The sequence below is a fragment of the Phacochoerus africanus genome, chromosome 5 (genome assembly GCF_016906955.1).
Source record: "Phacochoerus africanus isolate WHEZ1 chromosome 5, ROS_Pafr_v1, whole genome shotgun sequence".
Taxonomy (NCBI): Eukaryota; Metazoa; Chordata; class Mammalia; order Artiodactyla; family Suidae; genus Phacochoerus; species Phacochoerus africanus.
Window position 1 is genome coordinate 81,352,562 of NC_062548.1, and position 12,864 is coordinate 81,365,425.

The 12,864-nt window shown below is 47.5% G+C and overlaps 1 protein-coding gene across 1 annotated transcript in view; it reads right to left on the reverse strand.

Annotated features, from left to right (window-relative positions):
• Nucleotides 1–6,132, reverse strand: part of SLC1A4 (solute carrier family 1 member 4) — a 28,238-nt gene extending 22,106 nt beyond the window's left edge. Inside the window, exon 1 of the mRNA XM_047781930.1 lies at nt 5,353–6,132. Coding sequence (XP_047637886.1) covers nt 5,353–5,879 — 527 coding nt within the window. The 5' untranslated portion in view covers nt 5,880–6,132. The remainder of the gene's footprint in view (nt 1–5,352) is intronic.
• Between the last annotated feature and the right edge of the window lie 6,732 nt (nt 6,133–12,864).

Genomic DNA, 12,864 nt, shown 5'->3' on the forward strand with positions numbered 1-12,864 from the left:
AATGCCAAGACTGTCCTACTAAATCCAGAGATCCAAGTCGACCAAATTGGGAGAGGCCAAATGGACGACCCAGGGCTATAGGAACCTTTGGACATGTTACTTAAACAGAAAAACTAGTATGAGCTGAGGCTGAAGTGCCGAAAGCAGAACGCATGTTAGCGATACTGTGCAGACTCACGAAGCTCACACCATGAAAAAAACTTCAAAAATGTTCCTCTTTTATACATCTGGTCCTCTGTGTTCTTCTGATCCTATTGTCAAGGGTGGTATGCATTTCCCTGTTTCATGTGAGAAGAATGTAAAACAATTCACTTTTGCTTAGGTCTATTTTTTGTTGTTGTTCCAAAGTATTTCCTTTTTATTTAAGTTCAAAAACTCTTTACCAAACTTAATGAACATTTCAAAGACTCTTCAGAACAGGATGTGACATGGTATATACACCTGACAAATATTTATTATCCCGTGTGCTTATTGTTACAGAGTCAGCTAACAGGGACATGCCCCCTTTAGATCCTGGTACCCCCTACAAGGCCGGGAGCTCTATGGAGATGGTGGGGGGAGGGGGAGTAACCCAGCCTCCTTTTGAGGCCCACATCCAATTTCAGATTCCAGCCAGAAAGGCTAATTTGGGGGGCAGGGGGGTGGGGGTTAGGAAATAGAGCTAAAAGCAGCACACATGCTCTGTAGGGAGCAGTCCTCAGCTGTCCCTGAGAGGCTGGGACACACTCGAACATCAGCAAGACACTCAAATATTAACACCTTTCATCTTTATAGGTAGTAGACACAGCATTATTAGCCTCATTTTACGGATAAGGAATCTGAGGGACAGAGAGGCTAAGCAACTGGTCCATATAGCTAGTAAGAGGCAGAACTGGATTCAAACCCTGGTAGCTGTCTTCAGTGTCTGTTCATAATTATTATTCACACTACCCTCTGGGTTTACACTCTTTTCTGAGCTATTCAGGTATTCTCCTAGGTGGCAGCAGGCATGGTGTAAAGCTAAAAAAAGATTTTTCTTTAAATTACAAGCTGCCACTTTTAGCAACTACTTACGCTGAGAAACCTCCATTAATTTGGATCCTTGTTAGATTTGCTAAAAGTCTTCATCTTGCCTACAGAAAACAGAGCCATAGGTCAGATAACCTGCCATGGTCAACATTTAAAATACAAGGTTCGTCATTGACTCCCTTGACTGTAATCTCCAGGCTTACATCAGATCTGTCTCTGGTAGGTTTCTTCGCACCCATTGAAGAAATGGGTGTTCCTTACGCCTGAGAAGCGTCATATTCACCCAGTTCTCGAGAAGGAAAGTAAGTCCCTCATGCCTCCTTCTGTGAAGGGAAAGGCTTCCAGCACAGTCCACTGTTGAGAAAATGGGCACAAGAAAAGCAACAAAGCCTAGGAAACTGGGCAGCAGGCAAAATTCCAATTGTCTTTAGCAGGCACACGGCAGCCCCTGCTCTCCTGCTGCTACGCTTCTGCATGACTGTGGCCCAGGGTCAGTCTTCTGGCTGCCAGTGCAGACAGTGCCCTGGGCCCGGGAGGTACCCGCCACCTTGGCAGATATTTGAAAACCACAAATATCAGCACTCAGAAGAATGTTAGCACTCATTTGCCTCAATCCTTTGCATTTGCAGGTGAGGAAAACCGAGGTCACCTTTGGAGACCAGAGACGGATAATTGAGGGGGAAAAGCACCTGAGATGTCAGGGAGGCTATGTGAGGATTTCAGCCCCATTTCAGAATGGAAGGCTGTTCTGTGTTTAGTTTGGGTTTTCTCCATTTTCCAAATTTCCCACAGTGTTGATTCTATTCGTCCGAAACAGAGTCACCGTTCACCTCTCCCTCCAGCCTCCACATGGTTTCCAATAAACCTAAAAGCGACCCTGGCTTCAAGTCATCTTGAGTTCCCCAAACATCCTTTTCTTCTCATTTATTTCCGACTATGTAAGGAGAGCCATCCGCATTAGCTCATGTGAACCAACTGCTCCGTGATACTGCTCCATTTATAACAAGAGCAAGCATCTATTGGGTCAGCCCTATTCTTAGAGCTTTACAGACCTAACTCATCACAATCCTGTGAGGCAGGCACTCTCATGATGCCCGTTATAAAGTTGAGGAAGCCAAGGCGCTGAAAGTTATGGACATGTCTCAGGATCCACAACCAGTAAGCACTGTTAGGCACCAAGAAGTTCCACTATGCCTGGGTTCCTGAAGACCTGCTTAAAAGTCACTTTGGGTCACACCCAGTTCTGAGTCCTGAACTTTTCCAGGTTCCAAAGCATGGTGCTCTGGGCTGCTCCAGAGGAGACTGAGACTTTCCCACCTGCCAGCTGCTGTCCATTCTCCCTTCTCCGCTCTCAGAGGCTCTGCTCTAGCCTCACTCTCCCGCCCCACCTGCTATGCTATGTCTAAGCCATTATACGGTGGGAAATCAAACCACTTGCAATGGCATTCTCAATTTTCTCAAAGGCATAATCAGTATCTATTAGCTTCCTTTCTTTCTGACGTGTAGTTCCGTCTTGAAAAAAATAAATTAGAAGTCACGACAGGGAGACCCAGTAGAAGTTCCCAGGCACTCCACCATCAGGGTCACAGACTTGAGCAACAGCACAGACTCGGCAGCAGCTGCCCTAAATCACCAGAGGCTTTCTCCACTCCTTCCAGGTGTTTAAGTTCTAGGAAGTTACCAGGTACCGGCCTGTGGGATCACTGAGCTTTCTGCCAGCAGAGTCTCCTTTCATTCACTTGCCCACAGGCAGAAAGGACTGGGCTCTGCCTTTGCCAGAAAACACGCCCAGAGTCACATAAAATCAGCATCCATGAGGTTTCTCTGAAGGAAACGATTTTAAAATGTTTACCCAGACTCCCGAGACCCAGGAGGCATTTCCACGTGGCTCAGGACTCAGTTTCTGCTCACAAGCTACTCACTGAGAAAGCCAGATCCTACCTGTGCGCTTGCTTTCCTTCACAGAAGGGGTTCACCTCCTCTGCTAACAGGAAATGAGCATCTGCTCTGACTCAAGCAGACCCTTACCTGGTTCCTCTTTTGGTCAACCTTTGATTCAGAGCAAAAGTTTTCAAGATGGGACCATACCAGCAGCATGGCCTCATTACTATGGTGTGTTGACTTGGGGAAGGGAAGAGTGAGAGAAACAGCCCTGAACCAGCCAAGACCCAGAGTTCATCTAATCCCTCTTTTGATAAACCACTCTGGCCTTGAGGCAACTCAAATCTCTGTCTCTTTCCTCACTGGTAAGATAGGATCATGCCACCTGCCCTACCTTTATCCATGAACTTCTGGATTAAAGAGGTTGGCCATCGGAAGCATCATGAAATGCTACCTCCTCCCCCCAAGACACAACAAAGTCCTCTTGGTCCTTGCCTGCATCTGCGGCCCAAGTCAAGTCTACACCTACACTGACCTCTAAGCCATGATGCTGGTCATTCACTTCAGAAGCAGAAGTTGAAGGGGGCTTGGATCTAAAACTAGAAAACCATGTTCACGAAATGAGAAGTTCCTTCTGGGATTAGCAGTAATAAGGCAACCCCTCACCTCACCCCCTGTCCTGTTTTTTGGTCATTGCCCCTCTTGCTGATAAAAGAAAGCTACTAGCCTCCCTATGGGGTACCATGAGTACTTCAGGGCTAGGCATCCGCACTGCCTCCCTGAGCCACTGACCCCTGCAAAAAGACTCCTTTAACCCCACCAACCATCCTCCCTGACTGATATACTGAAGGTAATAAGCCAAAGGCATTCTCAACCTCAGTAGACTTTGTTTTCAGTGCCCAATTGAAAGTTGGTCCCGGAGTTCCCATTATGGCTCAGCGGTAACAAACCTGACTAGTATCCATTAGGATGCGGGTTTGATCTCTAGCCTCACTCAGTGGCTTAAGGATCTGGCATTGCCGTGGCTGTGGTGTAGGCCCCCAAGTACAGCTCCTATTTGACCCCTAGCCTGGGGACTTCCATATGTTGTGGGTTCAGCCCTTAAAAAGACCCCCCCCCAAAAAAAAGTTAGTTCTCAAAACTATAAGAATCTCTAAAGGCTCCAAATATCAAGCTGTCAGACACTAAACAAAGGCTGTACCTCATCAAAGTTCTAGCAGGCCACCTCCACCTGTGTTTTTGGTAAAAATTTTGGTAAGACCTTTTTGGTCTTCATCAGAACTCATCAGAGAGTTTTTCCCACTGTAAGTTCCTTGGACTTTTTTTGTTGTAGTTTTAAGTGAACACACGCTCTCTTAAGTGGCAGACAGGCATCACATTTTCCAGAAGGAGAAATGGAAACCAGGAGGAAGTCAAGACACTTCACCCAGAGTTTGCTGTTTTTCACAGTCTCAGCAATGAGGAGCTTTGCTTCGGTGATCCGAAACAAAACATATGTCCAAGGCTCTGAATCCAGAATTACTGGAAACCTGGAGGGAGAGACAGCTGAACTCCTCACTCGGCTGAACCTGACCAAGTCAGTAAATGCCTCTAGGCTGCAGTTTCCCATCTGTGAACTCTGGGCAAACGGAGGAAGCAAAGGAGGCTGAGTCTATGGCAAATCTATAAAAAGTACTCTCTATCTCAGAGGATAAAATGCAACTTCTAAGAGTCCCAAAAAGCAGACAAAGCTAAGTGAGACTAGTTCTCTCACCTCTCTAGAATTTACACCTTCCCACAAAAAGGCCCTTGAAACTCACAGTACTCTACAGTGGTCCTAACTGTGGAGGTTCCTACCTATCCCAGGCCCCCAGAAGTGACACATTTCTGGGCAATGAGTAGCACCCAACTAACCTCAGACTTGTTATCCTTGGGTCTACTGACAACTCTTCAAAAAAACTGCCCTCTTCCTCCCAGCCAAAAGGTGGAAACAGAGGCCACAGATTACAAATAAGAATGCTCAACAGGCAAAAGTTAACCAATGCTTCCAGCACCTTTTGGGCACTGCTGGGGAAGAAAATTGGGTGAGGATATTGTGGCGGGGTTGGAACGTTTTTCCCAGTGAGGGCAGCCAGAGAGTATAAGGAGTAAAGTACAGGTGAGATTGCTGCCTCTTCCCTAACACACTTCCACCTAACTGGTTCTTGCTAAAAGATGCAGCTCTGATCCCGGAGAATGTCCGGTGCAAGCCGACTAACGACTAACGTTCGCAAAGCTGTGGTTAGCATGCAAAGATACCAGACGTATTTTTTTGATATTTAAAAAAAAGTTAAAGGCCACAAGTAGCCAGTTAAGAATTAACTTTTAGAAGTATATGAAGATGTGTATGCATAAACTTGAGTGCGTTAGAGAGCTGGCATTTCCCAATGTGCATTCAGCGCGTGGGGGGCGGAGGAGGGGGGAGTGCGGGGTGGGGGGAGTTACCTGGCCAAGTCGAGGAAAGAGTCCACTGTCTCTTTGGGGACCGGTGGGGGCCCCGACTCCTCCAGACCCAGGTCGCTGGACTGAAGGGTCTGCGCGCCAGATCCAGGCTTGATGATGAATGCCAAAGCGACCGCAAGGGCCGAGGCGCCCAGCGTGGTGAGGCCGAAGTAGGCGATGGCGATGCCACCCAGGCGCCCGAGAGAGCTGGCGTCGAGGGAGGCGGCACCCGACACCAGGCTGCAGACCACCAGCGGTAAGATGATCATGCGCAGCATGCGGAGCAGCATCTCGCCGGGAAAGGCCAGGTAGGTGACCTGTGTGCGATTCAGCCTGAGCCCACGCAGCGCCGCGCCCAGGCCGGCACCAGCCGCCACCCCGGACACCGTGAGCAGCACCAGCGCGTGGCGCCGGAGAAAGCCGGCGCAGCGCCGCGCGCGACGGGCCGTGGCCCCGGGCCCATCGGGCCCCTCTGCAAGCCCCGCCTGGGCGCTGTCTAGGCAGCCGTTGGTCTCGCTGCTCTTCTCCATGGCGCGGCCCGCAGCTTCGAGCTGGAGAAGGCGGGGGACTTGGTCTCAATGAATGGATCAGGCGGAGCTGGCAAGGTCCGCTAGCTGTGTCCCCCGAGTTCTCAGAGCCGGCCCGAGGGGGTCTCTCGGCCCGGGCGCTGAAGCAGGTGCAAAGAAGACCAGGAGAGACGCGAGAGTGCAGTCTGGAGCCCCCAGCTGAGTGGATCGCGCCGCGCCCAGCCTTTCACAGCGGCCACCGGCTGAAGATGATGCAATGAGGGAGCACGCAGATGCGGAGGAAAGAAGGAGCGCAGAGCGACCTGGGCCCGCCCCCTTCACACCCACCGCCCCGCCCCCCGCGCTTTTGGCCAATCAGCGCTCGAGAGTAGCCGCCGCGCGCCCCTCGTCCAGCTCTCAGCCAAGGGCGCGGGGGGAGGGGCGGCCGGGCCGCGGGAGCCTCCGGAGGCCGGTGGGGCGTGGGCAGAAGCGGTCAATCCCGGGCTCCGCAGCCTCCGAGGCCCTGCCAACCGAGGCCAGCTTCTGGCGACCGCGGGGCGGCGCGGGCTGAGGGACGGCCCGGGCTCGCTGGCACCTGCCGGGGCCGCTCGGGCCGGCCGAGGTCTGGGCCCTCCAGGTCAGAGGGTCGGGGAGAATGTGGAACGCGGCCGCGTTCCCAGTCCTGGGATTGGGGGAGGGGTGGCGTTCCCAACAGGGTTGGCGCTGCCGCCCCAGCGCTGCGTGCGGTCGGCCCCAGGGCCCGCTTGTCTCTCCAGCTACCGGGGACTCGCGCGGTGAGGGGATGCAGGGCGGTCCTTCCGCTGAGTCCTCCTCTGGTCCTGTGAGTTTGCGTGCGATAAGGCTTGCTGGGGTGCCCATCGTAGGCCCCGGCCCTGAGACAAAGGATGGATGAATGGAGGGATGGGTGAGTGAGTGAATGAATTAGAAAAGCTTTATCACACTCATTAAGAGATCTGACAAATCTTCATTCGTAAGTGAAATGGGGTCCATAATTCAGCTTCAGGGCCACACTGCTGCGTGCTCCAAGGCGCGTAGCTTGGGACCTCTGGCCGCTGTCTGCAGAATGTGAGTTGAAGATGCAAAACTCTTGTAGAAGAAATAGAGCTCTCACCACCACTTCCAGTGGCGTGTCTACCAAGTAACTTCAACTGAAATACACAAGCACTGGATTTTTCCATCCCGGGACCCCCAGCCATCTAATGAAAATAGTGCAGCCGGCCGACAAAGATGGTTCCTTGATGTTTACATGAAATTAGTTTCCTTTCTATTTCAGCTTTTATTTATCTTAATATCTGCTCTGGTCATGGCAGATATGAGAGAAACCTCTGCAGAGTCATTTTACTGTCACATTTATTAGATTTTCATATTTTCTCACTCTGCTTTTGAAGGAATTATACTTTTAAGACTTATGTGAGTGGGAAATCTTCTCACATGTGACCTGAATCAAGGAGAAAGACGATTTACTATAGCTCTCTTGATGAAAAGGAGTCATCTTAAGACATATCAGCACCAATATTTGTGCAAATCAAAATGCTTAGTATGAAAAAAAAAAGAAAGAAAGAAAGAAAGAGTTCCCGTCGTGCCTCAGTGGTTAACAAATCTGACTAGGAACCATAAGGTCGCAGGTTCGATCCCTGGCCTTGCTCAGTGGGTTAAGGATCTGGTGTTGCCTTGGGCTGTGGGTGTAGTTTGCAGACGAAGCTCAGATCTGGCACTGCTGTGGCTCTGGCGTAGGCCGGCAGCAACAGCTTGGATTGGACCCCTAGCCTGAGAACCTCCATATGCCATAGCTGCGGCCCTAGAAAAGACAAAAAAAAAAAGGTGTTTAGTATGGAACTTTAAGGAGCTGTACACATTTTGAGACAGTGAAGACTAAGTGGCTTTAAGCAAGCCAGCCATTGACTGGAGCTTGCAGGGGTTTTTTTGAGGAGGGTGGTACATATTAGGTAAAGATCTTACATATTTTTAACTGGTTTTGCAGAGTGACGTTTATTTCTCCGTGTGCATTGAAGAAAGAGGCATTTCTACAGACACACTTTCTATTTTGCCAACCAGCCCCTCCCTTTATTTTGACTACCACTGTTATGCAAAGGATTCACAAATCATGCTCCAGAAATGAATTTTCAGTTGCGTATTTTACATCTCCACCTGGATATCCTGCAGGCATCCCAGCTCAACATTCTAAGACCCAACTCCTGGTTGCCTTCCTCAAATCTGCGCATCCTGCTGATTCCCCTATTTCTGTTACCAGCATTGTTAACTTCCCAGTCACTTCTGCTTGAAACCTCAGAAGGACCTTTGCTTCTTCCTGGTTTCTCCTCTCAGCTGACCAATTGCCAAGTCCCACAGGCACTCCTTTTGCAATATTTATCACATTACTTCAACCCCCATCCATTCCCAAAGCAGCCATACTGACTTAGTTCTTATTTCCTCTTTTCTCATCTCAACTGTCAAAATGTTCTAATGAGTCTTCCCACCTCCGATGCTCCTCTTGTTCCAACCATCCTATATTTTGCCTTGCCCCCAGCCAATCTTCCTAATGAATAATATGCATGTTAGGGTTAGATTGGCAAAAAGGAGCAATGCCTTCTCTCTCTGAGAACACTTCCTAAAAGTTACACACACTATTTCTTTTATATTTCATTAACTAGAATTTAGTCACATGACCATATCTAATTTCAAGAGAAATTAGGAACACTAATCTTAATTTGCACAAGGCCTAAACCCAGTTAAAAACTGGGGCTTCTGTTACTAAACAACCAGGAAAGAATGATACTGGAGAACAACTCCTTCAGATCACTTCTTGTTCAAAAGCTCTCAGTGGCTCCTACTGAACTAAGAACATGCTCTCCAACTGGGCATTCAAGACCTGCCATGATCTGGCCTCAGCTCACTCTCCAGCCTTGTACCCTCTATGCATGCAACAAAAATGAGACTATGTGGTCCTTCACATTTTCTGGCCTTTGCATCCAGTCCCAGTTCAGACACCACTTCTCTCCTAAAGCCCTTCTTTCTTTTCTTTTCTTTTCTTTTTTTTTTCTTGTCTTTTGAGGGCTGCACCTGTGTCATATGGAGGTTTCCAGGCTAGCTAGGGGCTTAATCCGAGCTGTAGCCACCGGCTACAGATCCCACTGATCAAGGCCAGGGATCGAACCTGCAACCTCATGGTTCCTAGTCAGATTCATTAATCACTGAGCCACGATGGGAAATCCCTCCCAAAGTCTTTCTTAATGCCCCTTGCTCTAATTCTGCCTGCTGCCCATAGTTTGGGGGCTGTTCCCATGTCCCTCAAAGATTCTAGTTGTGCTAATAGTTAAACCTCAACTGGCAGTGGGGAACCCCACTTTTTTGGCACTTTTGTTGGCTATAAATACAGTGCTGAGTGGGAGAGTGTGTTTGGGGTGTCTTATGCCATACCAAATGCCTCTGTCATTGAACTAGCAAAACCTCTCCATAAAGAGGAGCTGGTCTCTCGGGATTTCTTTCAGAGACTGGCTGCTCTGTAACAGTTCTGCCTGCATAGGCAAACCAAGAAACAGGTGTCCGCGCCTGGCCTCCCCAGCAGCTGGTTAACTGTTTCACTTTCGGCTTCTTTTTCTCTCCTTTCTTTTTTAAATCCCTCTCCTTTTGTTCTTCTATTACTTTTTTTTTTTTTTGCCTTTTCATGCTTTTACATGCCTCCTGCTTGTGGAGATTAGAATCCAAAAGCAATATAAATTGATAAATTATATCTATATCATTAATAGAAGTATTATTTATAAAATAACAAATATTGATTCCTATATTTAGACACCTTCCCCCACAACACTTGTAAGTGTTCTCTCTGGGTTCTAGATGTATAAGTACCAAATTACAGAAATACCTTAAAAGTCGGCCAGTCTGACACCACTCACTATCACCACCACCATCATCTGATGCCTGAATCTCTTGACAGGTTGGAGTATAGGTCAGCAAGTATTTCCTCTCTTGTTCCCCTCATTTGGATGGGAGTGTAGTTACTCACCCCTTTGACTTTGAGCCTGACCATGTGACCTACTTGGCCAATGAAATAAGCAGAGGAGTCCAAATGTTTTTGTGGAGTTGTGCTTGGACTTCTGCACACCTGTGACCCAGCATGCCCTAGGGAGATGCTCCACCTTCAGTCTGGCACCAGAACAAAGGCAGAGGAATGTGTCTGAATCCACCCCACGGCCTTGAGCAAGTCCAGCTCTCTCACAGCTAAATGGAGAGCACTCCTGGCAATGCACAGACCCGTGAGTGAGAAAAATAAGTGCGTCCTTGAAACCCACGGACAACGGAGTCCTGTGTTAATGTGGCAATAGCCAAGTAATACAAATCCTCTCTTCAATATCTAACAGTTCTCTATTACCCTAACAAACCACTCCAAAATGTAGTGGCATAAAATAACAACCTCTTTCTTCCTTCCTCCCTTCCTTTCTTCACCTACGGCATATGGAAGTGCCTAGGCCAGGAACTGAATCCAAGCCACGGCTGCAATGTATACTGCAGCCATGGCAACGCTGGAGCCTTTCACCCACTGTGCTGGGCTGAGGATTGAACCCAAGCCTCCGTAGCAACCCAAGCTGCTGCGGTCAGATTCTTAACCCACTGTGCCACAATGGGAACTCCATAACCATTTTCTTATGATCATAATTTTGTAGGCCAGACATTCAGAGGGAACATATTACAGTGTTTCCTGACTGTAGCCTCGGCTGGCCTAGCTTAATGGCTAGAGATGGCTAGGTTGGCTCAACTGGGGCCATATGCCTGTGACCTCATTTCTTGCTATCTGCTGAGATTCTTGGTTCTTTTATACATTGCATCTACTGAAACCAAAATGTGCAGAATGACTTTTTCATTCACATGCCTGGTATCTGGGCTAATGTGGCTAGAACAGCTGGGACTGGCTGGGTATCTTATCCATCATGAAGAAGAATCAGTTTCCCTCATTAAAGCAATGGTATGGATTTTTCACCTGTGCAGAATGGCATTTTTCCTACCTCATCAGACGGACTGTTTATCACTCCCAATATACCTGTATATCGATATACTAATGAATATTATACACACATACTGGTTTCTGCTAGTAAGGAGGTTATCTCAGCTCTAACTTCACATCTGATGACAGGTTCATATTTTCCACATTATTTCACTAGAATTACTAGTGGCATCATTAGACTCACATCATAGAGCAGAAATTATTTTCTTCCATGAGTGGACTGAAAAGGGAAACGTGTGTCCTTCATCACGATCAAATTTGGATTCTGGAGTGCTTCTTTACCTTTACTGAGAGACACCAGATTGTTCAACAATATCACACTTCAGTTTAATTCTTTCCATGATAGCAAAACACAGCTTTGTAGAAAATACAATGATTTAAAAAAAAAAAGAATATTTGCTTTTCAAATAGATCAGATTAGCAAATAGAGCAAGCAACGTGAAAATCCAAACTAATAAATAAGTTCTCTTTCTCCCACGATGGACAACTTAGTACTCAGGGGCACACTGGAATCAAAGTGTGGGTGACTTAACAATCTGAAATCCTTCCTCTAGGCTCCCCTCTGTATCATCTCTACTCACCAAAAAGAAAAAAAATGAGGGGGGGAAGGGGCCATAAAGATGTCCCTACAACCAAAAGGTCAGGCACAGGCTCAGATAAACAATGTGAGTCAACACTAAAAGGGAATTTCGTCCAAGTGGGGGTAAAAGGCAGAGTGAAGCAGAAATAAGATACCTGTTTCTACGGTTTTAGAGACGAGAGAAAGCTCTGTGAAAAGATATTTTCCTCTGAGAAAGGATTTGTGAAATAGCGTTGAAAGAGATGATTTTAAAAATGGGGAGGTAAGTTCCTTTGGTGCCTGGGTTTTACAGGCAGAGGTTCTAAGGCTAGGGATTTCATTCAACAACGCAAGAGGTTTACTGACTGCTCACTAAGAGTAAATCACTCTGCAAGGCTCATAGAGTGAAAAATGAAAAAGGGGACTATGGGAGTTCCCATTGTGGCTCAGTGGGTTAAACCCTGACACTGTTTCCATGAAGATGCAGGTTTGATCCCTGACCTTGCTCAGTGGGTTGAGGATCAGGCATTGCCACATGCTGCAGCGTAGGTCCCAGGTGTGGCTCTGATCTGGTGTTGCAGTGGCTGTGGCGTAGGCCAGCAGCTGCCACTTGGATTCTACCCCTAGCCCGGGTACTACCATATGCTGCAGGTATGCCCCTGAAAAGAAAAAAAGGGTTGGGGGCAGTATGGACTGTTGGGGGAGCCGATTAAAATGCACATTTCTGAGCCTGGAGGAGAGCCTAGGAATCTGTATTTCAATGAGCCAATCCTTCCCTCCCAGGATGCCTACCCTGGCCCCAGATTATTCAGTTAAAGAGTACTTACAAGGGCATTGAATTAACAGAGTTTGGAATTAAAGAGAAGTCCAGGATAATGTCTAGGGCCAGGACTTCAAAGCCTATCACTGAAGTCCTTCTTACTGAGCATAATACTAAGTGGTCAGAAGCAGGTGGGATTAGAGGGGAGGGACATTGGTTAGGATAGAGAGGAAATGGATATCAAGTAGAATGAGTTCTCCTGACAATTCATTATTCCTGGCACAAGAATTCACTGAAATCTGTTTGGGAAATAGCCACAGACGGCTGAAAAGATAATTAACCTTCCAAGTAGAACTCAGTGATCCCTAAACTTGACTCTCAGCAGAGTCATCCAGAAAGAGTTTCGAAAGGCTAATTCCTGGGCTCCAACCCTGGAAATTTTGTTTTTGTAGCTCTAGGGCAAGACCCAGTCCCTTATTTTTTTATTCTTCCTATTAATAGATTAATGAGATATAACAACCAAATGCAATGGAATCTGGATTAAAAAGAAGCTAAAGCATAATTTTGAGACGATTCAGTAAATTTCATGTGAACTGTATGTTGAATTTAACATTGAGCCTCTCAGGTGTGGCAACTGTGTCAATAATAGGACACTGGCCTCATTCTTGGG